At 40.8% G+C, this 27,518-nt stretch overlaps 1 protein-coding gene across 3 annotated transcripts in view; it reads right to left on the minus strand.

The window, feature by feature from the left end:
* satb2 (SATB homeobox 2) overlaps nucleotides 1-27,518 on the minus strand; it is a 58,049-nt gene that overhangs the window by 15,495 nt on the left and 15,036 nt on the right. For 2 of the 3 annotated variants that reach the window (XM_087829862.1, XM_087829861.1), the window contains exons 3-12: nucleotides 22,797-23,012; nucleotides 18,263-18,448; nucleotides 8,327-8,453; nucleotides 7,230-7,353; nucleotides 6,535-6,637; nucleotides 4,749-4,799; nucleotides 4,077-4,669; nucleotides 2,875-3,087; nucleotides 2,663-2,749; nucleotides 1,737-1,889 (exon numbers count right to left, since the gene is read on the minus strand). In XM_087829862.1, the coding sequence (XP_087685988.1) occupies nucleotides 1,737-1,889; nucleotides 2,663-2,749; nucleotides 2,875-3,087; nucleotides 4,077-4,669; nucleotides 4,749-4,799; nucleotides 6,535-6,637; nucleotides 7,230-7,353; nucleotides 8,327-8,453; nucleotides 18,263-18,448; nucleotides 22,797-23,012 (1,853 nt within the window). The remainder of the gene's footprint in view (nucleotides 1-1,736; nucleotides 1,890-2,662; nucleotides 2,750-2,874; nucleotides 3,088-4,076; nucleotides 4,670-4,748; nucleotides 4,800-6,534; nucleotides 6,638-7,229; nucleotides 7,354-8,326; nucleotides 8,454-18,262; nucleotides 18,449-22,796; nucleotides 23,013-27,518) is intronic. The other variant, XM_087829863.1, reaches the window with a different exon arrangement.

The following is a 27,518-nucleotide window of genomic DNA, read 5'->3' on the forward strand; positions in this document are numbered from 1 at the left end:
CGGGGATGAGCATGACAAGTGGCAACTGAGATAGACATGAATGAGTTTATTCATCCATTATCTGAGTCTGGGTTACAGCAGTGGAAGCAGATCTGCCTCTCCACAGCCACCACCTCCAACTCCTATGTGTTCCCAAGCCAACTGAAAGACATAATCTCTCCAGCATCTCTCTCAGCCCAAGGGCCTCCTCCTGGCAGGACAAATTGGAAACACCTCACTCAGCAAGTGCCCAGAAGACATCCTGATCAGTTGCCTGAACTAAATCTGTTGGTTCTTTTTGATGTGTGTTTTGAACCCGAAGCTCGTCACCCTATCCCTAAAGAAGAGCCCAGGTACCCTTTAGAGGAAACTTATTTCATCTGCTTACATCTACAATCTAATTCTTTTGATTAGTATGCAGAGCTTACGGCTAAGATGAAGGTGGGAATGCAAATTCACCCATAAACTAACAGCATTGCTTTCACAGCCAGCTCTCTTCACAACAGAGTGGTGAAGCTGCGCCAATCCGTCTGTCAATGTGCTCCACTCCGCTCGATCATGAACGAGAATCAAAGATACTTAAACTCGTCCACTTGGGGCAGCACCTCGTCCTTGGCTGAGATCTATAGCATTCTCATCCCACCCCACCCCCCCATTGAGAGTCACGGCTCAACGAAGCTGACACAACCACATCATCTGCGACAAGCACAGACAAGATCGTGAGAGCACCTAACCTGACACCCTCCACCCCGGGGAGGGAAGCTCGAATTAAACTAAAAAGTTGTAAAAGTTGGAAGGATGCAGGATGTGTGAGGTAAAGGAAGACGGGGGAAGGAGAGACGGAGAAGATTCAATTATATCTGCTAGACTGGTTCAGTTTGTGACACCAGCTGTTGTGTTCAACCAGCCACCTCGGGCAGCATGCACCGCTAATAGCCTGATCATCTCTTGCTCTCTCTCTCACTCTCCCCCGCTTGCTTGCTGTCCTTGCTCGCTGGCCAGCTGCAGCAGATGGGTGCAGTGAGCCATGACCCTCAGCCACCCCCAGACCCACCAACCAGGGTACCTCGCTAAATACACACAAAAGCAACGCACATACTGTATACATGTTGTCTACATGTGAGTCACATCCTACAACAGCAAGTTGCTACAAATTTAAAAAACTATTTTTTTTAAAGAATTCCTATTATTGTTTCAGTCATCGTGGTCTGAAATTAAGACCAAGAAGCAAAAGCTGAAGTGTTTTCTTTTTCATTTTTATCCAAAAATTAGAAGTAAATACATATAAATATAAATAATGTCTTAATGCATGCGTCCAAGATTCAAAATTTAAAAAAACAAACAATAGAGGTATAAATAATTGCAGCCAGTTTTAATGTCAAACATCATGTCACCAGAGCTTTAAGAACATAACTGATCACACACGTCCGGTTTGAAGTGATGGTGAAACAGCTGATGAACATTTAGATCGTGTTACCGGCAGAGTACCAGCTTTGATGGCTCTACTCAGTCCCACAACTTTTGTAGTTTGTAATAAATCATTATTAATTAAAATCATCTTGGTTCAATCGTGATGCTCACTAACAAGTTGACTATCTAACTCACAGGGTACAAAAAATATCAGCTACGCTATCGCAGTACATATAAATATGTGACTGCACTTGGAATCTGACCTGGAGTTCACAACAATTCACAACAAAGAAAAACAAACACTTTAAGTCATTTTGTAGGCTTGTTTTCCCCAACAGTCTCCTCACCTGGCTTTTGTTGGCCGCCACCTTTGCAAACAGAGCTTGGGACACTTTGGCTCGCTTCATCTCTTGCTGAATTTCATCATAGATGCCTGATGTAATGTTGACCAGTGACTCCAGCTTCAGCGGGAGGTCGGAGGGAGGGCCAGACGGCTTGGGCTGGGAGACAGAATAATGATGTGATGCAGAGCACAATTTTTTAAAAAGGAACTTTATTGTGCTTCGACAGAACAAGATGAGTGATAAACAGTCACAGAGGCGTACCGCGTATTGTTTAAGGCTTGTTATTTACTTTGTGAATCTACTATGAAATTTAACCACAAAAACAAATACATATGAGGAGAGGTTATCAGCTGATGATCAGGCCAAGTCGCTCTGAGAACAGACATGCAGTGTTCCCAGTACGAGCATCAGCTGCACATCTGTAGCGCATGTCCCCACATGAGTTGTGTTTACAGATCAAAGTCATTAAGTCCTCCTCTTTTGTCTTTCTTTGTTGTTTCTGTTTGAATGAACATGTATTGGCTCTCAGAAAGCTTGTATACACAGCATTTGAAGTCATCCACAAGACATGTAGAGACCAGCTAGCTTACATTCCCCCAGTGTAAACGATGCTGAGATAATTTTACATAGCCATAATAAGAATAGCGCACCAATTCACCCAGATCCATGAATGGGCATTTGTCCTGACATCAGGGGTACTTCTTATCACTGATGTTGCTCCACGTGCTTGTGGAAGGAAATTTCCAAATACTGTATAATGTCCTTTATGTTTACAATATGTCCCTCTGATGGCTTTGAAGCTGTTTTCCATTATAAATGGAATTTGTTAAGATAAAAACTTTCAAATCCCAGTGCAGGTTTTAGGATGAAGCACATGACATGCTGCAGTGTACTTTGTGAGGGCAAGTTAAAGATGGTAGATAACTCACAGAGTTACAGATCTTGGCCTTGTTTTTCCAGATTGAGGCCCAGGTATCTGGGATTTTCTGGTCCTCCAAGCTCCTCTCCCACACTTTCTAAGCTCATACATGACACAAGGCATGTTAACATCACATATGATTACTCATACAAAACACCGCTGTTTTCTCGCTCGATGCACTGCTATGGCAACCGCAGTTTATGGCCCGTTGGGCACACTAACCTGTGAAAGGCGTGGTGCGCCGGGGTTGGAGGAGTTGGAGGGGGGAAGGCCGACCGAAGGGTTCATGGTGCGCTCTCTCTCTTCCTGGTAGATTCGGTCTCGCTCGCTCTCAGGCAGGTTGAGGAAGTTCTGCATGGCCTTCAAATTCACCAGCAGAGACTGCGAGGCCGTGCGAGGGTCCTCCTCCTTCCTCAAGATCTCTGAGAGCAGGCCCTGACCAACACAAACGCACACAGCAGGATATGTTATTGCATCTCCCTAGCATGGAAAATTGAAATATATGGTCCCTTTCCCATGCTTCAAGTACATTGTTGAAGCTCCATTAATGCTATTCTTGGACTCGTTTGGCTTCTTTGTTTAAACCCAGACTGGCAATTTGCTTTTTCCTTTTATTTCACAAATGCATATTCAAAGTATCCAGAATTTGTTTAAAAACTCTAAACCAAATGTTAAAAACTAGACAATCCTCACTTTTATTAAGCTGACACAATGACATGTTTATCATTTTGACTTGAAAAATAGATTTTGTCAAATATAAATCACTTTGAAGCTGCTTGTTTTCTCGTATAAACGTACAACTAGACACTTTAAAGTATTTGCATATTGGTTTGAGATTCTCAAATACAGAGGCTACCTACCACAAAGTGATGCACCAGTGAAAAACACCTGGCCTCTAGACCAATAGGTCTATGAGCCACCTCCCATTACTTTGATCTAATGGGCCGTGCAGTAACCAGTTTAGCACAGCCTGAATGCATCAGGTGTTTGTGCTGCTGCGATGGTGGAGGAGGAGACTGAATGACGCAGCGAGCAACCCAGCCACGCTTCTGATAAGCCCACCAAAAATATCAAAAGGTGGGTGACCATAAATTAGCCGAGTTCTTTTTGTGAGTGTGTGTGTTTGTGAAAATCAGATCAGTGAGGGCAACTGGCATTTGTTTCTACCCAGTAAACCTCTTCTCACCTGATATGATCCATATAATGTAAGAAATGTGTGTGGGTATTTTTGGTCTCGTCTGATGGATTATCGCCATTGAATGCCATATTTCAGTTTTCAGATTTAAAAACCTCTGCATACTTTTTATTCAACTAGAAACTTGATTTCCTTTCTCTGGCACATCGCCTTCCTCCTCTTCCTCTCATTTTCCCCTCACAACTTCCTCTCCTGACTCCTTAGCCTTGACCTTTCTCTGCGTTCCTACCTGTGTACGGTTGAAAGCCACACGGGCGAACACAGCCTGGGACACGCTAGCTCTCTTCAGCTCATCCCTGACCTGCTGGTAGATTTCAGAGGAGACTTCAGAAGCAGAGGGGTTGCTTCCAGGGTGGTCACCGCCAGCTTTGGATGAACCGCGTGGGATCGGCGGGTGGTTCAGAAACTGTTGGTTGAGAGCTTGAGGGTGCTGGTGAGCCAGCAGGCGGCTCACAGCTAGCTGCTGGTTGATGAGGTGGGCCATGGCGAGCTGTTGTCGTACCAGCTGCGGGGAGAGTTGAGGAGAGAGCAGTCCACCTGGGCCCAGCAGGGGCTGCAGGGCACCAGGCGGCGGAGGTGGGGGAGGAGGAGGCACCTGCCCTGTACGGAGAGGAGGGCTGTGATGGAGGGGACCGTGAGGTGAGGGCTGCTGCTGAGGAGGAGGAGGAGGTGGTTGCTGAGGTGTCTGGGAGGGTGCCTGCGAATCTGGAGATTTGAGGAGGGGGCTGCTGGCTCCCAGGTGACCAAGCTGTGCCAGGCCAGCCAGATGAGGTGGAGGTCTCTGGCCCAACACACAGAAGTCGGCCATGTTGTCTCTCTCAACTGGAGATAACCAGAGAGTGTGTTCAAATAAATATCTTCATTTAAGCACAGTGTCAGAAAGATGGATTATATTCCTTACTTTTTATGTCAGCAGCATCTCGTCCAGACCACATCTTCTCCAAGTAATCTCCTGCTCAACAAAACAAACGGAAGATCAGAAGAGTGACATGACGCTGCTGGTGTAAAGCTATGACTTTGCCTCAGCATCCATTTAAAGAAGAGAGCTAAGCTTTTGAGCCAAAGTTAAAGTTCCTAACGTGTCCAAAAATCAATGTAAGTATACACATTTCCATGTGCTGATGCTGATTGCTTCATGGGTTCTCGGTTGAAAGCTCCACAACAGCGCTAAAGAAACTGTCATGTCAACATCTGTGGAGCAGGACTGATGGAGGAAATGTTGAATGTAACTTAACACCAGCTCGTAGCAGGAGCGCAGCAGGCTCCGGCACAACTCCATCCTCTCTCACTTTCTTCTTACATCCTCTCTCCTCTTCTGGCCTAGTGTTTATTCTGTTATTATTACATTATTATAATGTAGCTTTTGGGAGTGGGACAAGCTGGTGTGGTTAAGTAAAAGAAGGGATATTATGGGGACTATATGACTGAATATCACATCCAATCAGTGTCACTGTAACCATTTACATAAAGCCATCCTGATTTCTACTCCTCCACATCTTCTAATATGCATGATTCACAAGTTGGACTGGACTCCAGTTGTAGATATTAAACACAGATACACATGTATAACTCTATGTCAGGCTGCAACAATTAAAAGTGATACTTTTATATATATATTGGATATAGCAGCAACAATTGTTTTAATAACTGTGAGACAAAATAATAGTAAGAATTGTTTTAACAATGACTTGACATTTAACACTTAACATTAGCATAGGTCCCATTACCAAGGCAGACCTCATGGATGGAACTAATCTACTGCTTCTAATCAGTCAACTGAACCTTTTAGCTACGACAATCTAACCTGTGAGCATCTTTCTGGAAAGTGAGAGGCTGAAAATGGCTCTTGTGGGTGACTTCAAACCTGCAACACCCTGACTGAGAGAGTGACAGAGTTACTGAGGGCTTCATCTTTTCTCAAATCTAAGGTTTTGCTCTGATTTGTATCCAATATTTTATTTTATTCATTAGTTTTTGCTGGATACACCAGTAGCTTGAATACTGTGCAAGCTCTCAATATTCAGGGCTTGTGTGAGTGTTTGTTTATTCACATAGAGAGCAAGTGGCGCCTGGCCGGCTTGCAGTGTTAAGTCTTTGCTAGAAGTACGTCCTGGAATAAACCACTGAACCTTTTCGCCCACCTAGCCTACTGTCCCTCTCTACTATGGCTTAAGAAACTCAGCCCAAGCTGACCAGTCACGCTTCTTGCGCTCCCCATGTGGTGTATCAAGGGTTGCCATAAAGATGTGTGGTTACATGTAGCTCACATATGTTGTAGCTGCATGGCTAAAATAAAAGTGAGTTGGGCCTTTTTAGTAGCTAGTTATAAAATTCTGCTGTCTTCAGAGCTGCATTATAGACAATGTGGGATTAGATGTTGAAAAAATGGCTTAGATCATCTTTTGTCCGTTTAATGTTATAGGAGTGCAGTGTTGCATCAGTGGAGCACTCATTTAATGCTCTTCATTGCAGCTCTCGCTCAAGAGTTTGCATTCTCAGATAATCTTGTGTGACTTATTTCAAAGTATATTGCAGAAGAAGTAAAACTGTGTTATCATTTCACCAGAAAAGTAGACAGATTTGTATGTTTTTATTATTTTACACCAGAAATCATTTTACAACTCCTTGGCCACCAGTCCAACTACCAGATGATTTAAGAACTCTGGCTCAAACTCTATTAGCCTCACCTTTGATTTTTTTATACTTCTTGTACCAACGACCGAATTCTTGACATTTGGCAGTGGATACGTTGGCATAGTAGGAACTGTTCACTATGGAGGAAATCATGCTCTGAGAGGGAACAAGAGGGGAGAGATAATTAATAACCAGCATAATATGACTCACGCAACAACCACATGGCATTTACACATAAACACATACAACATGCACTCTTGCGCACACACAATAGAAACAGACAAACATTAATCATGACTGGAAGCCACCCATGGAAACTCGAGCCAGTACGGTGCAGCGAGGGAATCTCCAGCCACATACACATATGCTTGCAATTGATGCAGTGATCGACACCCCCACCAGAGATCCATTTAAACACAGTATGCAAACACTTCTCAGACACGAGTGAGAATAGGACCAGGATAGAGGGCTAAACATACAGCTGGGGACTTTAACACGGCACTTAAACTTTTGGGGTGGAGTTTGATTAAAAGCTTGCAACAATAGCTCGTGGCTGTTTCTAAATGTGCCCAAATGGATCTCGTGAGGGCTGTCTGTAGCCAGGGTGTGTGAAGAGCTTGTCACTAAAATGCATGTGTAAAGATATCTCTTGTAGAGGATCATTGTACTTAGAGCACTTTTTGCATGCAGATTAACTCCTTCTTGATATGAAGACACAGTAGAGATGCTACATTCTGGTGAGTCATACCTGTGATAGAGGACACTCTTTGGCCAGAGTACTTTGGTTCATTTCCTTTAGAAGCTCTTTGAGAGCATTCCTGACAGTTGCATGGTTCCACTGTTCGCAGGGCAGATCCTCCAGCTTTGAAAAACTAAACAAACCAAAACCACACATCAGTTTGTTAGGCTCATTTTTGGACAGGAGCACAACCGCTAACCTACCTCCACATCTACCTGTAGGTTACAGAGGGAGACAAAAGTAGTTTTGCACTTGTATCAGTTAGCATATTTTCTTCTGTCACAGTCACCTATTTTGACACATAAGATCAGGGGTTAGATTACTTATCGGCAACGACTGGTTGGTTTAAATCCTACAAGGTTTATTTAAGTTTAAAAAGTAGTTTAATGTTAAACTAAGCCACCATTAGATTCATATTTGCTCATGTAACTCTAAGCAAGAAAAGAAATGTAAACCGGAATGAACACATAACCCCAACCATAATCCAAGCATCATGTATTAACATCAACCACAAACCACTACTTCCCATCTAGGGTCTATCTCCTTTTAATCTTTCTGGTTTTATTTAATTTTAACCTCAAATAAATAATTTCAACTCGGAGCACGAAGCACGTCTGCCTTTGCCATGGATACATGAATAAACATGTAAACAAACCTGGCTGGTATGTGCCAAGACAATAACAATAATAACCCTCTCATCTGGAGTTTATCTGGTTTTATCTACCCATCAAGATTCTGCTTCACCATTTCCCAGGAACCGACAGTTCCTGGCACGCGGGCTTTCCCTGACGGAGACAGATAATAGATAATTCCCTACCGGGTTGTTTAAATAGAACTTTAGTGTTTCAATATTGTTGCTTTCAAATTTGATATATATGGTAAATTCCTGAACTGCAATCAGCTGCAATGACATCAGCAGCCCAGTGGACCAAGTATCTGATCTAACACACACACACACACACACACACACACACACACACACACTGTACCCATAAAGTACAGACTTACAAGTCTCTGCTACAGTGCTGCACACAGTTAGTTCTAAAGTCTAATGAATGAAAAAAAAAAACATCCTCTCACATCTGTCTTTCAAAACACAGTCTGACCTCTGTAGTTGAATGCGTAATGTGACCATGTGGTAAACCTCCATCAACATGTCAGCAACTGTTGCTTCTGGAGCGTCAGTCAAAAAGTGAATGGGAAGAGGATTCCACTTTCCCACCTTTATGATGCCTGAAAAGAGAGAGCACATACTTCTGTCAATTTTCAATCATTGTTAAACAACCTTTTGACATCACACAACAGAGGAAGTACAAAACTCAGCAGACTATGATGGAAAGCAGCAAAAGAGATTTTCACCCAAGCACTCACTGTGACTAGTAAAGTGTTTCATCTCTACAGTGCTGCACCCTAACTGTAGCTTAGAAAAGTGTTGTACATTTTAAATGGCTTGGCTTTGATTGTTATTAACCATGAGAAGTGGTGTTTAAATAAAGAGTGGCATCCTGTGTGTTGGATGGCCATCACTCTATTGACTGTGTTTTTCTTTAAAGACAGCAGTTGCAGTCAGATTGAAAAGACTGTTTCTCCTCCATAGCATGTCTTTATCCTGTCTTCCTTCTCTCTCCCCAACCAATTGGAGCAGATGGCCCCGCCCCTCCCTGAGCCTGGTTCTGCTGGAGGTTTCTTCCTGTTAAAAGGGAGTTTTTCCTTCCCCCTGTCACCAAAGTGCTTGCCCATAAGGGGTCATATGATTGTTGGGTTTTTCTCTGTATGTATTATTATAGGGTCTAACTTACAATATAAAGCACCTTGAGGTGACTGTTCTTGTGATTTGATGCTGTGCAAATAAAACTGAATTTAATTGAACACACCACCTTCACCTACTGTTCAATTTACTGTTTATTGTCCTTGTTTTATTCTGAGAATGTTAGGTGGATGGGAATGTTAACAGACACTTTGAAGACTGGGATAATGTACATTTAAAATGCTCTGGAGACACCCACTAGTTAGGAAAGTCCTGCCTTGCCAAGTGGCTCTGACTGAGAAATCAAATGCCCTAAAGTATAGCCAGATTGATCTTCCTGTACAACTTAATGGAGACCATCATTTACAAAATGACAATTTTCTTTTAGACTTCCAAATTTCTTTTCCCAACCAAAGGAGTCTCTTCTGCTGGCCATGAGAAAGAAGCATTTTTAAGGTACTTACACACATGCATCATTTTCACACCCAGATGCAAGGATATGATCTAAACAGCCAGTTTAGATCATTCAGGCCCTGCAATATTTATCCCTACATGTTGATTTTTTTTTCCTGTTGCTCAAAAATTGCAATTATTTTTTCAAATCTACACATCACCATCTCTCAGTGTCCTGGCTACATGGATACAGAGTCAAGAGACACAACATCATAAACCCCTCTGCAAATAGATCTGTGAGAAATTCTGCTGCCGGACTGGGCTAAATTGGATTTCGGCTGATGTTTGAAACATTCTGTGGTCTTTGTCAGCGCAAACAGAAACATGCTTTTTCTTTATGAATTCTGAGGCACTCGTGTTTCTGCGGGTCTGCACTGCCATGATACTGTTGATCTCTTGATTTAAGGAATCTAGTTGAATCTCTTTAAGAAGAATATTAGCGTAATACGCACAGTCACACACAAGCATTTCACCTTTACCAGAACACACGAACAGACACACACAGTACCACACTCACTCACATGGGTTTTTCATGTGGACTGGCTGGAGCTGTGAAAACTAAACAAAGCTAATCGCATTACTATCCTCTAAATGAGATCCAGACGGGTCCTGAGAAACTCCCTCGCTCTCTCTCTCTTGCTCTCTTTTTTCATCCCCTTATTCCCTCCCATCTCTCCTCCATATCTCCCTCTGTCCTTTCCTCCCGCCTTTCTCTGAGTTGTCCTCTCTGATCTCCCTCTCTCCTTTAGCTGTGATTACAGCTCAGTTATATCTTTGATTCCACTCAGGCAGAGCTGTGTTGTTAATTATTTGGTCATACAGAGAAAGCATCATTAAAACCCTATGCACAAAAAAGTCTGAACCCCCTTAAGGGAGGAAAAGAACCCTAGAGGAGCTAAAGACCAGCATGGAGACATTTAAGGACTCAAACAGAACTAAATAGTTAGATTTTAGGAGCACAGTGAGCTAAAGTGAATCTGCAGCACATGAAAAAGCTTCTTTTTCTATATGAAAGCTTTAATTGTATTTCTAAAATGCTTTTTTTACCTATTTTTAATCAAATGTATCAGAAATGCCACGCATCCATATCTTTGGATTTCTTCAATTATGGCATCCAAGCTAATATTCCTAACAGGCCAATCAATGATTATCTTATCTGAAAGCTTCCCTCGTTCAAAATAGTCTTATCAATATAGTGCTAATTACAACAACAGTCATCTTAAGGGGCCTTATATTGTAAGTGGAGGCCCTATGATATTAGAGAAAGTTCCAACAATCAGCCAATCCCGTGAGCAGCACTTGGTGATGATAGTAAAGGACATCTGACAGAAGCAGGCCTGGGAAAGAGCAGCCACCTGCCATCGTCGGACGTGGAATTAGAGGAAAGAGAACAAAGATGTAAATAAGAGGAAAAGGTGTAAAGGTGGAAGTTAAAACTGCCTCATGGTCATACGGCTTTGAATCTGCTAAGAAAATGTTTACATATGCAGACAGAAGCAATAAAGAAGGTTAAAAAGATTGGAGTGTTCTCACTTCCCACACGTGCACACATAGTTCAGATCAGGGAGGCTTACAGTGCTTCTAACGGAAAATGTTAATGCAACGTTAAAAGAAATGAACAATCACGCCTTTAAAATCTGCCGCTCCTTCCTGCATGCAACCGAATGTATATTGTGCGCCTATAAATATACATGTATAAGGAAGGCAAGGCAGAGGAGCTAAATGCAAGATACACAGAAGTCTAAAATCCAAATCTTTAGTCAGAAGTAGAGAAAGGCTGGCAGTGAGGGAGCAGGCAAAGGGCAACCTCCATTTCACAGCCCAAAAGGATCATGGGAAAAATAAGAAATGCATCAGGAATACAGGGATTGCTTGAATCCCAAACCCAATTAAACAGACAAGGTGATCTGTCAGGGGAAAGAAACTGCAGAGTTTATACAGAGAGGTATGCGATCAACTCACTGGACACAGGTAGGGAACAGGTGTGGAAGAAAACAGGTGAGACTAATGAGGGTGTGGCACGCAATAAAGAAGAGGGAAAATGAGCCAAGGGAGGAAATCAAACCGGAAATAACAAAGCACTATATAATATGTGACATGTTCTTTTCTAAAACCCAAACAACAACAGCAGCAGAGAACAGCCTCACCCCCCGGCTACTAATTTTCTGCATGTAGCATCAGCACATCTGAGAACAAGCCAACAATTCCACTGATGCCAAGTTGGGTGGAAGCAAACGGGTGAATAAGCAGACAAACACAAACTCACACAGGACACATGACAACATGCAGAGACGTGGACGCATGCATGCAGCAGTTCACATGCGAACACGCACGCACTCACACACTCACGCTCAGTGTGACGGTAAATACATTAATAATTGATTCATCTTTTCTTTTTTTTTGGTCTGCTGTTCAATGGGCTCTGCTTCTCGTCTACGTTTAAAAGTAGAAATCATTGTTCCCATTTCCACATTAAAATTCCGCCTCCCAGAGACATGCTTTTATGTGGCCGGCTGGTGGCTTGGCTCATGTTTAAGGGTGCCCATCCACACAAATGCAAATCCAAACACACACTTAATGTCTCTGACTCCTCGTGTCGACACCCGTACAGCCCTGCACGCCACTGGATGCCACTATGCGCGCGCACACTCAGATATACACATGTTAATCCAATTCGGCATTTTAGAGAGGCCGAAGCCGGCACACACATGTGAGACCTTGAAAATGGTTCCAGGTTCTGCCCCTGGAAACACACTGACTGAAACCGCACACGTCAGACTCTGATGTCTATCATCTACCACGGAGCTCTGAGGTACTCCTCTAAATAAAAATCCATCAGGCTGTCATTTCAGGGAGTGAAACACGTCTTCTGTCTACTCTAACGGCCCAGCGGGAGCGAAAGCTTCAGTAACGGCACCAGTTGGTCTTATGATGCAACTCACTGGATACAGAACTCTCTGAGCTCTAAGTTCTCACCAGTGATGACCCTAATCCTAACCCTTTGAAATCAGAGGATGTATTTTTTTCCTTTTCATTCCCCCAAGTATTGAAAATTGGGAACCACAAAGTAGTCACTCTCAAAAGTTAAAGTTAAGCTAAGTTAAGCTAAAGTCCAAAAAAATTGGGGTTTTAGTTCACAACTAGGATTTGGGTTATTGCCAGTGCCACTGATTGAGTATATACAATCATGCACTCTTATAAGGCACCTGGCTCTTTATCGTTCTCCAAAGTCTTGGCATTCAAATTGAAAGATATCTAAAGAGACCAACAACTCACATATTCTATGAGGTAAAATTATTATTTCTGTCAACAAGCCAGTGATATAAAGGCTTCAGGTTTTGTTGTAAAGACAATCCTGACTGCAAGTTGCAACTGTTCAAACACAGCATACACTGACTTCTATCTCTATGTTACTCTTACAATCCTATAGGTTGCCTGTGACCTAGTTAAAGGTCGAGATGGTGCTGGATACATAAATTTCCATTTATGTGGAATATTTGGGCAAACTGGTTATGGACTGTGTGGCTAAAATACAACCATGACCCTAACACTAGCCCGAGCGTTTCACTGCTAACCCGATAAATATTAACAAGTTAAAAACTGATTTTGATCATCTGCCTTTATGAAGCAGTGAGTCCAGTTTCAGAGTGATGTTCACAGACATGACTTTAAAGCTAGATGGTGTTTGGGATGGAGCTCTCGAATGGAAAGACTCGGTTTGGTTTCAGTTAAAAAAAGACGATGATTTTGGTTTTATGTAAATAAACACGTTGTGTCTCAGGTCACTGTGGGCTCTCTGTGTGTTTAAACTCAACAGGATCTTTTCTTAACCTCAACTCACAGTTGCAGTAAAACCTTTGAAAAGTTTCTTTAAAGATACATATTGTACTTGTGAATTTTGACTAATACGCTGATTTTGTTATGATCCTATCTGTGACTCGCCAGCTGCAAAAAGCAAAATTTTCTCATTTCGGCAAATCAAACATTTTTTGCAAGGGCTGCTAAAAATAATTTGCACATATGATCATTTCTAATAAAAGGGTCGAAAATAGACCTGGCAAACCTACAAACCAAAAGGTGTCCTTAATAACTGCTTTTCACAGATTTACAAAGCACTAATAAGTAATTTATTAAGCAGTAAAGCTTAGCTTTTATCTGATAAGAATGTGTTATAACAAAGTGGTGTCCAAAATGTAACGACATGCTGTCAGAAGCAATTCACAGCCAGTTTAAAGTCATATGTCCAGTAAACTGCAGCTCTGCAGCACTGACCCTTTTTGGCCTGTTAGACGTGGCACAGCAACAATGCTCTCTCTCTCTCTCACTGACCACTGTTAACTGTTTGCTCACTAAATCCTTAAAATACAGGTCTGCTCCCATCCAATCTATAAAAGCCTTCAAACCCTTATAATTGAAATAAACAATATCTCCCAGTTAATTACTGGGCTAAGCTAATTAAAGAAAGGCCGTGGTCCTTGCCGGGGACTTTAAATACAACGCCGGGACGCAAGAATGCAGGACACAATTCAAACAGGGAGAAAATAGCTGGGACTCTGTGTAATTTTGGTTGTGGACCGCAGGGGAAAAAATGTATAATTTAAGCCAGAAATTATTCATTTAACATAAACGCTTGTTTTAAAAAACAAAAAGTATTCATTTGAGAGAAGCTGAGGAGAAGTGTGTGTGTGTCTAACAGAGAGAGTGTGTTGTGTCTGTGATACTGCATGACTACATGGTATTCCATGCCAAGCGTGGCGATTCTATGCCAGTGGATCCTTGCAGGGGTTAAAGAGAGTTTACAAGTAACACGTGAACGTTGCTCAAGTCAGCTGCAGGAGTTTCGTTTGTGTGGAGTTGGGATGTCCCATTCAGTCTAGCGTTTTTTTATTGTTGTTTGTTCATTGATGTGGACAGGAGACCAATGTGGTCTCACTGTTTTTCATGCACACTGATGAGACAGACAGAGAGAGACCTCCCCTGATACTACTCCCCTGATGCTACTAATGGCATTCATCTGCAGACCACAGCAAACAGTTAGCGTGCTATTTCAGTGCATCAGTGTTGGATGATGTGCATGTGAGTAATGTTTATTTTTCTAACTAATTTAACAAGGCTTCAGTTGTAGCTCTGAATCTTTCCAACCAGAAGAACAAAAGACGAGCAGCATAAGCAGCTCACAACAATCAGTTTATAAATGTTCTTCTTTACACTTTGAATACAAACAGACTAATATCAGTGAAGCAGATTGGCCAATTGGTTTAAGATCACCTCACTATTATCTTATAAAGGAAATTAAATATTTTCTACACTCTTAAATCACCTGGGCCTTTCTATATGATTTCATTTTATGCTTTGGCATAGACAGTACCACTAATAATACACAGCGGGATTAAGATGTTCCATTTTTCCATTGTTATTTTTTCTCACCAAAGACAGCTATTGCAATTATAACTAACTGAGCTGATGGAAACACCTTAGAAGGCTTTAACACAGAGACGTCAGTGACAGTCAGTGACTTCATCTGACTTTGAGGTGAGCAATTGAACCAACTTCCAATGAGAGCAAAGGTTACTGTTGACTGACATATGACATTAGAGGGTCACAGCCGTGGTCAGAAGTTCACTCACACTCAAAAAAGTATTCATCTATAGTGACTTGAAAAATCAAGGATTGGGTGCACAAGTTTGAATTTATTTTGGGTTTGCATACAGGCTCACACTAATATTTCCTTTTCAAATTCCACCTCTCTTGATAGCTATTAACAATCTTCTAGCATAATTCCAGTCAAAGTTTCAACTTTCTACCTGCTAAGTTTAAGAATTTGGAGGCATTCCTTCTTCACCTTCAACATTCCATCTACTTTGTGTCATGTACTTATACATGGCACAAAGAAGGAATAAAGCACATCAACAAAGCACAGAGAGTATGACGCCACCGCCACCATGCTTGACAGCTGGCATAGTGTTATTAGGTTTAAAAGCTTCAACTTTACCTCTCCATAATACTTCTTGTCATTGTAGCCAAGTAGCTCAATCTTTGTTTTGTTTGGTCATAAAACCTTTCTCCAGAAGACATTTAGTTTTTCTCTGTAGAAGGCAACAGTTTTAGTTGTTGTTAGTCGGCACCTTTGCATGATGATGCAAAACATGCTTCACTGTGGACATCGATACAGGTGATACTGGTGTTCCAGCAGTGTCAAGTTCATTGCATCTTGGGCCTTGGGGGTTTTCTGGGTTGCCAGTTACTTTTCGTTTGACAGTTTGGGTCTTTTTCAAGACCTTGGCAAAGTGGCAGCACATCCAAATGACATGTACGTACACGCAGCTGTTTGAAGTGATCATCATGGAATCGGCATTGTTTAGAAATTGCTCCAACTTGTGCAAATTGGCAGTTCAGCATCTTCCCCATCAGAGTGTGAGCGTTAGATAGAAAGCAATTACACAAAAAAGTGCTTCTATGAATGCAAGTGTGACTGAGTGGATGAGATATGTTGTATAAAGCACTTTAAGTGTTCAAGTGGAGCAGTAAAGCAGTATATGAGATATACCATATACCAAGTTCCAGTGATTTTCCCACTGTTTTGTGTATTGATTAATCCAGCGAGTACTAGCAAACAAATCTCTTTTTTTGTTGGCAAAGAGAAACTACAAGTTTTAGTCACTCGTAATCACTATTTAATTGGACTTGGCCTTGTGAAAATAAAAGACACTTCAGCCATTTATTAAAAGATTCAAGTGAGTGAGTTTATTTGAGCCTATATGCATACTTTTAAAGAAAACCCCAAATAAATTCTAACTTGTGCACCCAAGTCATTAAAGACCATAGAAAAAGAACCGTTCAAAGAAATCATTAAAATCCCCAAATTACTGTGATGAGCGTATGTAAGCTTTAGACCACAGCTGTACCTGAGCAACCACAGCCTATGGCTACTTGCAACACTGTAAACATTAGATCCAGATTTCCACAACTCACATTTTAGTTTTCTTTATTTAATGTCATCTTTTTTAACCTGAATATGCAGCAGTACTTCCTGTATAGACTTATCCTTATCTGGTTTTTTGGTGCTGTGAGTTACCTTAGCAGGCACAGTCAGTTAAATCACAGAAATCTATAGTAGACATATTATAGGACAGTGATTTCCCAACATGTACAGTGGAGCAAATCAGGTCATTTAAATTCAACTCCTACAGGAAGGTCAGCTTAAAAGAAAAAAAACTTATTATACTATATTATTAATATTGCATGCATTGCTGCATATGCTACTGCACAAACAGTAGCATATGCGGTCACCAGAATACTATGATGTATCATATTTAGGACGATATGCAAAACAAGATGTCTTTTTGTCCTGAATACCAGGACCTTATATGGCAGATGTATACACACACAAACAATCAAGATTTCAAACAGATGGGGATCTCCCACCATTTTCAAAGTATTGCAATAGCTGTGTTGCTCGCTGTCACTCTGTTGTTACCATTTTATAGTGATGTGAGGCAACTCCCGCAGATGGAATATTCTGCATACTTGAGAAAAGACAGCAGTAAATGACACTGTCCTGTTTCAGATGACTACCATGTGTGCAACAATAAATTATAGAGTTTTTTTTTCTTTTCTTTCTTCATTCTCACACATACTGTACGCACACAGACACACACACACACACACACACACACACACAGACAATATATTTTTGTCTCGGGGAGACATTCCTGTCCAGCTCTTTGTTGTGTCTTTAATGAGTTTTACAGGCTCTGTCTGTGCTTCAGTTGTGTTTTTGAAGCATTCTTTAGCTTATTGCCACTGTAATAGTTCAGTGTCTGCTCCAAACAGGCAACCTCACATCCACTTTTGTTCTCAGACCAATGATTAGAGGGAGAGTCTTCTTTCATTCTCGTCTTGACCTTTGAGCTGCAGGACATTTAACTCTGACACAGTATTATAGTTTACACTGTGAGTCTCAGTGAAACTTTTGTCATGCTATCAACAAGAGTCAGCATGACATAGCATGTTAAGAATCTAAGTAATAGTATAGCGACAGGATTAGTCTTTCTGTATTTACCTAGTGTTTTACTTTGTTTAGCAGCATCGTTGTTGTTGAGTTTGGGTTCCTTTTGATGTTGACTTAATGTCTGAAGTTTGATTTTGAATTTGATAAAGGAGGGTTTTTTGGTTCAACTGTTATAACACTATTAATAATCTAAGTTACACTCATTTTAGGCTACCTTTGAGCTTTCCAGTTTTTATGTTAAGCTAAGCTAATAGGGTGCTTGTTGTAGCTTTTCAAATAGACTAAAAATGACTTATAATCATCACTCTTATTTAGTTTCTAACCCTTAGTCAAGGAGCAATACACATTTACAAGTATTAATCTCAGGCTACATGAAAGGCTAACTAGCTGCTAGTTAGTTAGCAGCTACCTAGCTGCTAGTTAGCCTCGCATAAAGACTGGAAACAGATGTAGGTTTGCCTTTGAGATAGCTGTTTGCAGCATATTTGTAATATATAATCTAGTTTTACACACATGAACAGGTGTATTTTATGTATGAACCTACTGCAGCCTGAGGCTTACCAAACTCATACTCTGCCCATTCATGCTCTCAAACTTTGATGGTTGATGTCTGCGTGGGTTTGGGGATTTTGGTCTTTGAGAGGACAGCAGACCTGTTAGCGTTAGCACAGTCACATTTATACAGTGTAGCATGTAGGTAGTATTCTGACAAGTGTCTTATACAATTACACCGTTCACTTTCAAGAATTTGTCTCAGTGTAAGAACGTGTGTCTTTTAAAACATGGAGAGAATAGGCGCATTACAGATGTAACAGCATGTCTTTGACTGACCGTGGGCTTGTGCTGCAGAGCTGTGGGAGTACCCGAGGGCCAGCAGAGCTGTCTCCACCAGCTGAGAGAAGAGTATATCCTTCCTGACCAGGACAAACTCTGCGTGCTCCTCTCGTCCCTCGCATCCGTCTGTCTGGATCCCTCCATCTGACTGCTCCACCACACAGAAGACTGGAATCATCAGACCTGTTGTGGAGGACAATAAAAAGAAGAAGGAGAAAAGCAACAGGAAGATTTTTTAATGCCTGGTTTTAATTGTCTGCGATCACATGGCATTTCATCCCTCATAGATAGAAAACATGTGGATTATATTCACTGCGGGTTAAGCTTGTAATCAATTCATCCTTTTTCTTTCACACTGTTGAGTATTGCAACACCTGAAACTCTCAATATGCGGCAACCAGCTAGGAATGAAAAATGATATGCAATCTTACATAGACTCTAACAGTGTTGTTCCCTGCACGCTGCACGTTCACAGGCATTTCATCTAACGGACTATTAGATAAGTAGTCATAATAATGGTTCCCATAGCACGTATGCAAAACCAATATACAAAAGACCTAAGGGTGAAAGCAGCAGCTGCTTATCTTAGTTTATTAATAACATAAAAATAAAAATGTGACAATAGTGTTGTAACCAGAAAAAGTGGAAGAGCTGTGGCAAAAAATGATTAATATATGATAAAAGAGAGGTGTAGGGTCACAGCTTCTTGAATTTACATGATAAGTCTTTCTCGAGTATGCAAATTTAAACCAGGTGAAAAACTCAAACCAGATTCTCTGGAAAATTCTACCACACACACACACACACATTCCAAAGGCCATCACATCTATTTCCTGTACACTTATCATGCCCTTCACTAACAGTGTGGAAGCTTATCTTGTCTTATGAGAACTTTCTCTCTGCGCTCATCAAGTGAAGAAGTTCTTGTCCCTCATTAATACCACACACGCATACACAGACGCACATGCATGCATTCATGTAAGCAAAATCCTTGACTTGGTTTTAATGCCATGAGCAGCAATGCTTTGAACCACATCGCTGCAATACATGTGCAAGTTTAAAGTTTTTATCACATCATATATATACATATATATAGAAAGAGAGACAGTGACAGACTAACAGCATCTGCATGTTTTTCATCTGTCACATTCTCTTCAGAACTGAGCTGGGGTTGTCTGTGGTCTAAAACCAACAATTCAACACTCACACCTACTTCACTGAGCAGCAGTTCATGCGTGTGAAAGAGCTGAAGTTCAGTAGGCAAGATTTGGATTTTTCTCACTAAAAAAAAAAAGATCTGCTGAAGGAGAACTTGCTAGTTTTCTTCTGTAATACTACCATGTTTCAATTTTAGTAGGTTAAAGGGGCTCTAAGGTGAGAAATGCTGTAATCTGAACTGGATTGCATTAAACCAAATGAATTTCATTTTTAAATAGCTTGGAGAAAAAGCTTAAAGACAGAAAAATATAAGCCTTACAGGTCTGAGTGACTTATGACAACATCTACAGCTTCTGACAATAACAGCTGATGTCTCTCTTACTCCGCAGCTAATTGGTGGATGCCTTTTATTTTAAAATCCTGTAGTTCTCTTTTTTTTTAATTTCCTTTCAAACTTTTTGTCTGTAGCCCCTGTAACACTGTCATCCAGGTCTTGATTATTCATGTGCTTCTTCTTCTTTCTTCATTATCTGCTTAAGGTAAGAATCCAATCCCAAAATTTCTTCCTCTCGGCTCTTTAGTGGAATATCAATCCGTCCTCTCCAATATCCGCCTTTTTCCTAAAAGGCTTTTGGTTTTGGGCCACCTGTCGACCAGCAATTAATTAAAGCCCTCTGAAGAAATGACGGACTGTGGTATTAGGCAGCGTCCCAGCACTAATAATGCTCAGCATGGCGTGTGTTTTACTGCATGTATACCACACAATAACACACACAGACACACGGAGGCATGCTTGTCTCCTTTTCCCGGCACACACACACATCCATACAAACACTTTAGGGTGCATGCAGCATTAGCTCCCCCTGCACCCCGATCCATCCCACCCGTTGTTTTAATCAGTCAATTCCTATATTTCTATTTCCTCCTCATTAATCACTCTGCTCCCAGTCCTCCAGGCTCTCATGGAGTGAATTACACACTGGAGCACCGTGCCAATTCAAGTAAGTGAATTTCCCCCAACAGGGAAATATAACTGTCAACACAGAGCAGCTCCCACCGACCAGCACTCCTCTCTCTCTCTCTCTCTGCCTCTATCTCGCTCTTTCCTCCGTCTCCACCTCAATCTGTCTTCTCTCATATGCAGTGTCCTGTGATTTGCCCGCCGACTGTATGATCTGGTTTGGACGATGTGATGTAGCCTCAAACCTCTAATCCCTCTAATATGTATAGGGATGAGTGAACAGGGATATTAAAATAAGATATGTGTATGCAAGCAGTGGAAGGGGGTGTGTGTATCTTGGCAGCTTTTCTTTGTTGTGAGTGTCGCAGCCTGGAAGTTGGTGGACATATGGTGTGTGTGTGTGGCCCCCTCCTCATGGCAGCAGTGGTTTGGAGGAGACACGTTGAGTTTCCTGTCTTTGAAAACAACCCATCATTACTGCAGTCCAACCAACCATCCATCCGTTCAGCTCAGGAAAGCCCGCCCCCTGTCTCCTTCCTTTTTTACACTATCATCCATTCTTGCTTCAACACTTTCTTTCTTCTTCTCTTCTTACTGTGGTCAAACCTGAGCTTCTTGTTGATTTGTTAGCTGCTCTTCCAAAAACCTCACACAGATTCATCGCTACAAACTCGCAGTTTGTAGCCAAGCGCTGCTCAAAGCCACAGATATTTATGCTGGATCCTAGAGTTTTGCAGAAATATGCAGCATGACTTTTGATGCAAATTTTCACTTTTGCATTCTACATTACTAATTGCTCATTATTTATTTATATAAATAAAATAGAATTACACTTGAATTATATTATAAAAGCAAATGAGGCCCATTATATAGACCCTAAAATTAAACAGTGTTTCCATCTTTCCCTTTAGTGATACTCAAAAAGTAATTCTCACGATTCTCATAACATGTATCATTTAAACATTAATACAGAGACTCTAAAAAAAGAAAATAATTTTCTGACCTGAATTTTTCCAGAGCGAGTAAGAGGGTACACATCATGACCTAAATAACTAACGGTGTGGGGCGTCCCAAAGATGCAAAGATCAGGCTGATTGTTCTGAATGTTTTGTCTAAACTAAGCTCTGTAGTCCACGAGGAGCTGCTCTTTCACTTACTTATCTCTGTGCTCCAGAGCAGCTTTGCAATCTGACAATTTTACAATTTCATTCAAGTACACCACCAAATCTCATCCAGCCTGTTTTCAACTAAATACCTTCATTTGATATCAAAGTGCAGACTTGAAATAATAATATCTTGGTCATTAGTATTTTCAGTTAACATAAAACGAGTAATGAATAAAAGGAGTAAATTGAAATTCATGATGTGCAAATGTTTTAAAATCTCAACCAGACAAAGTGTGTAAAAATGAGTTTAAGCGATAAAAAAAACTGCAAACACACGGCAACATGAAACCCCAAAACACAGACGTGCAGCTGCACATTAACAAGAACCAACTTTGACAATGAATGCAGGGATCAATAAGCCACGGTGACTTGTATAAATCTTGTTTATATGGAGCAATCTCCTTTATTTGGTAAGCCTGTGTTATACAGTTCCCCCCAGACTTATACATTAACTGGACAGAAGCAGCTTGAGCATCTCCCCTCAGCACCGCCACATTACTACATGGCACACTGTGCCAAACTCCACTCATGGGCGGGATGTGGTTCACTGTAAAGCCAAAAGCTGCTTTTGGGGTTTGATTAACGTAAGCGCTTTAAAACCTCAGACACCGTGTTCACACAGCTTTCTCTGATATATATTTTTTATAATCGAATGAACCACAAACTCAGGGATTTATGGATTTTAAATAATTGCAGTAATCAATAGCTTGATGATCATTTGTTTTCATTAAATAAAAGATGACAGCGTTTAACTTTGACAGTTTAATCCAAACTATTTAATGTATTTCTATGACTTCTATTTCTATATTTTGAAAAAGGAAAAGCCAATTTTGGGGGTAAAATGCTAATAATTTATGCATCAGTACGAGTTACTTTCTTTGTTGCCTGACTGCCAAGACAATTTAATTTAAATAAATATGCAAAAAACAAAAAGAAAAGGGATACGTTCTGATTGCCTGGAGTTAGAAATATCACCAATGATGAACCTGTCTGGCTTTCTTGTCTTTTCATTTTCCTTCTTGCCCAACGGCTGAACCCGCTGACATCTAAGTTATCATTGGTGATCCCAACCAGAGTCTGACCCTAACCTGTGTGCTGAAATATAAGATGTGTTAGAATTATAGATACATATTTTTGACCCCTGATTGCCAAGACTCTAGAAGTAGTGTTTGTTTTTTTTAAAAATCTATCTTCTGATAGAATTTGCTTTCTTTTATTCACGCCTCATGATCAACATGAGCCTTACCTCCGAGGGGTCTCAGTGGGGCTCCGTTGTGGCGTATTCGTGGCCCAGTGGGACTCCCGTTGAGCTCCAACCGGCCTTTCTTCCCCGGTGGCGGGAGGCCGCTGAGATCCGGGCTGCCCCCCCTCTGCTCGGGACTGTCCTGGGTGATGGGACTCTCCCCTCCTCGCTCCATCCTCCTCCAGGCTCCCAGAGGATCTCCAGCCAGAGAGAATGAGTCTGCAAAAAAAAAAAGTTTTACAGTATGATTAGCAGAATTTCAAAAATAAGACATTGATATCTGTATTTTTCAGACGGGCAAAACGATGAATTTGTTCTCCTGCAAGTTTGTGTATATACAAGTCAAAGCCTGATGTATCGTGTTTCTTTGTGCCATAGAAATCCACTTTCCTGCTGCTGTAAACACACACTGCTACACTAAATCTATATTGATTTGTGGCTAACAAATGCACAATTTAGTGCTCTGTGAGTGTTAAATATTTGTCAACCATTTTCAAAGATTTATATCTTCAGTAATTAAAGGGCTTGGGACTGAGCGCTACGGGCAGGAAAACAAAGAAGTCAGGAAGCTCTAAGAGGCAGTTCACAGCACCTATTTATGTTGAATGTTATCTCAGGCTGTTGGGTGGCCTCCTGTGATGCACACAGCACCTCCTCTCCACCACCCGTTTGAACTCTTTATGGATTTTTATGCCACAACGTTATCTTTTGCTCACTATCTATCTCATAGATCCTTTTTTTATCCCATTTGTTGTCATAGTTTCCCTGTGCTCCTCTTTCCCCTCACCCCTCACCTGATGGGGTGGCTGCCCCTCCCTAAACTTGGTTCTGCCGGAGGTCGGTTGCTCTTAAAGGAGAGTCCTGCCTGTGGCCTTTAGCTTACAGTATAAATCTTTTATCAGCATAAATAAAACTCTAGCCAGCAAAGAGAACAGATGTCATTTTAAAGGTAAACTGTAAACATTTTGTGTTACAAAATGAACTAATTAAATTTCCCATTCCATGTTGCAGTAAATAATGTAATAAATATATTCATAAATTATATTTAAAAGCAAACAAATAAACAAAGGAAAAGAGAGATGGGCAGATTGTATATTTGGGAGCTTCACACTACCCATGCTATCACATGGTCAGTACCTCATAACATTGCTACCTTTAACATGTAGGCCTCCATGTGCTGATATACTGATGAGAGCGTGAGCCTCGTGGGCTTCCATCCCCAGATGAGCGCGTGTCAGCCAAAAGTCTAATATAGGGTAATGCCATTAGCTCTGCTTCCAAGCCTGACAGGGGACACATGCCAAAGTATCAAAGAGCAGCCAGCTCACTCAGGCCAAATGGACTGCTTTTATTTACATAAGAGCCCTGGACAATATCAGCCGGCATGTGTGACCCTCAGTGAACACAGAGATTAGAAACTGTCAGTAGAAAAAGGCAAACGTGAGGCTTTTTTTTTTTAAATTTACTGCACTATTTTCCATACTGTAACTATACTGTGGGCAGATTTGCGAGCCCAACAGAAACACAGGGTCTTTGGTTTTTGGACACTGGGCAGAAATTCACCAGAACAAATGAGGGAGAATCCATGGTTATTGTTTGAATTTCTTAATATTTCTGCAGGCTTTACTAGCGCTGTTTTTATTGTGGTGGTGTCACTCACTCTTCTTCCTCCTCTTTCATTCCACCTCGTCTTTTCTCTACCTTCACTACCAAGCTTTCCTTCTTACACAACAACAGCTGAAAAGAAAACAAGCAACCACCACAAGAAGAAGAAAAAAAAGTAAACATACTGACAATCCGAGACGTTTTAAGAGCCTGGGCTAAATTTCAAAATGAATAATAAATTAAAAACATTAGCTTGGAGTGATTAAAAAGTGTGGGTGGGAGGCACAGAGGCCAAAAATGTAAGAGGCAGAGTTTAATAAAAGTGGCTTAAAGGACAACAAAAAAAAAAGAAAGAGAAAGACAAGTTCAGAGAGTTTCACAGAGTGGAAAGCAGTGGGTTTAAATACGAGCATAATGGTAGCTGTAATTCTCAGTGTGAGGCTTGCTGAGAAAAACAAGAGGCTTTGCAAATAAATCTAACCACTACCAAAGATGAGAAGCAACTGAATATAACACAATACTGAGATCAATTCAGTGGCTGCTGGCAGCTGCAGATGATAAGTGTTACTGTACTTATCAAAATCATTAATGATGCAATTTTTTCCATTCACCCGTTTGATCGGTTTGCAGCTACACGTCCTGAGTGGAAGTGCCGTCTGAATGGCAGGGGTTTGGTTTGATTCAAGTCACATGCATCCGACAGGATTTTCATACTGTTTACTCCACCTTGCAGACCTCCAACAGCACAAGTAATTTGTCACATTTAGCACATTTATCTCTCCTATTTGGTCACGAAGTGCAACAAATAATGAAGTCGTCAAAGGAACTTGCAAAGAAAAGCGTCTGGACTTCTTTAACTTCTTTACATAATGAAGTCAACTGTGCCTAACTTTTATCTATTTATTTAGTTGCTGCAGTATCTGTGTCACTGATCATAGGTTAGGTTATAGGCAAATATTTTCATTTCCTTATTTTATCCTGAGTGGAAATGTATTTTGAATGGTGGGATCAGAATTTAGGATTTGGGATTCTGTGATTGTTGATATTCTGAGAGACAAGCAACATTTCAGAAAGTAGAAAATGTGAAAATGTTACCTTTTAATCCAACTGTCATACATTAATTATCACATTAAGCTTGGCTTTAGGTAGGAAAGTATGTAGAAATTCTAGCCATAGGAGTGCACACACACACCTTATAAGGATCATGGGTGCTGGTCCTAACCGTGACCCAGAGGCTATCACAATATGTCATTTCTATTTTTTTGGCTTTTTTTCTCATTCATTCATTTATGAGGTGTGATTGTGCATCTGACTTATAAAGTTTTGGAGCTAGGGCTTGTTGGTGTTTTTGTCTTTGACGTCAGAGGGTTCGAAGGATGAAACTATTTCATTTCACTTGTTCTGCCTCTCAAATAATCCTCCAAAGAGTCTGATTTCATCACCAACAGGTCCCATCCTGCTTAAGCTCCCCACACTGCTACTAGTGATCTCTATCGAGACCTGCACATGCCGACATCTCACCATCTCACCTAAGACTTACATGCAAGAACACACAATCTATGACCAGTTTCTTAATCTCTAAATGCATTCTGCCTCAATTATACTTCATTTGATGCAGGAGATAAGGAATGTTACTGAGCCATGCATTTTTTTCTTTCTTGTTAACCTTACTCACTCACTTGGTGGCGTGCCTGAGATAAGACACCCCCGTTAGGACGACAGCAGAATTTCTTTTAGGAATATAGCATTACACTGAGTTTTATTTCTAGGAGAGTTCAACTTTTCCACAACTCTGTTAGCCAAAAAATAACTAAATATTAGTCTCACTAACAGAGTGTAATGACTACAAGTCATTTAAATGATACATTTAGGGTCTGAGTCAATGTTGTTGAAGACCAAAAACAAACTTTTCTCTCAATTCTTTAATCCAACTTTTTTTTTTTTTTTTGCACCGAATACTCAGTTTTGCCTTCTACCAAAATACAGATTTAGGGTGGGGTTGGTGGAGTTGTCTTCCATCAACTCAGCGCTAAGTAGTTTTGAAAGGCTTGATATAGTGTTTCAGCAATTCAGCCCTTCAAGCCCTCCTTTGTCATCATTTCATAATGCACTGAGTGTTTTAAACAGATGACAGATACATGCCAGTTTAGCCCTCACACTTATGCTCTGGTCCCAGATCCAGATGTTTCTGTAATAAGTGCGTCGTGTGGTTTGACATTGTCCTGCTGAGATAAGCAAGACCAGGAGTTTCAATCTTATGAGATCTAAGTCATTGTGGGGCTCTAACCCTTTTGCCCTTTTGCATTCTGCAGAAGAGTTTTTGGAAAAGTGTGAATAGATTTTGATATGTCTCAGTTAGACTGATCACTTTCTTTGTTGCGTGCTTGCCAAAACCCAAGATAAGAAAAAAAAAAATCAATATTCTCATTGTCATCAGTTTGAGGGTTGAATGCAGAACTGTTACACAATGACAGTGACACTTTAAGCACCTTTTAAAACAAAATATATATATATGTTTGCATGCTCCTATATTATAGTTGCTGGTATGAGTTTGAATAATTTGGTTTATTCATTTCTTTTAGGATAAAAAAAATCTAACTTGCAAATTTATGACAGCTGCAGCTCACATCAGCAGTAAAGCTTTGTGCAGGGAAATCTACTTTATAATATATGTAGAGCAAATGTGCAATTATATTTAGGTATTTAGATTTTAATTGAGGCATCGTGCAGAAAGACTGCAGATGATATGCTGGGTGTATCCTAGGTAAAGCTCCACTGTGTGAAAACACTCCATACTTGCTTAATTTAATAGTATTTCAATCTAAATGTACTCAAAGCACCAAACTGGAGCAGACAGCGATGTTCATCATTAACACACCGTTCCCTCAGTTTTTATTTAAGCTGTTTTCCTTGTAAAAATCCCTAAAACTGTGTCAAGTGGTGAAAATAACGTGTGTGTGTGTGTGTGTGTGTGTGTGTGTGTGTGTGTGTGTGTGTGTGTGTGTGTGTGTGTGTGTGTGTGTGTGTATGTATTACTGTATCACGTAACATCCTGCAACAGACTGATAAATGCTAATCTATTTTATGCAATTATTACAGGCTGGTTTCGCAATAGCCTTT

Source organism: Neolamprologus brichardi, chromosome 16 (assembly GCF_056152115.1).
Source record: "Neolamprologus brichardi isolate AB-2024 chromosome 16, ASM5615211v1, whole genome shotgun sequence".
NCBI classification, from domain to species: Eukaryota; Metazoa; Chordata; class Actinopteri; order Cichliformes; family Cichlidae; genus Neolamprologus; species Neolamprologus brichardi.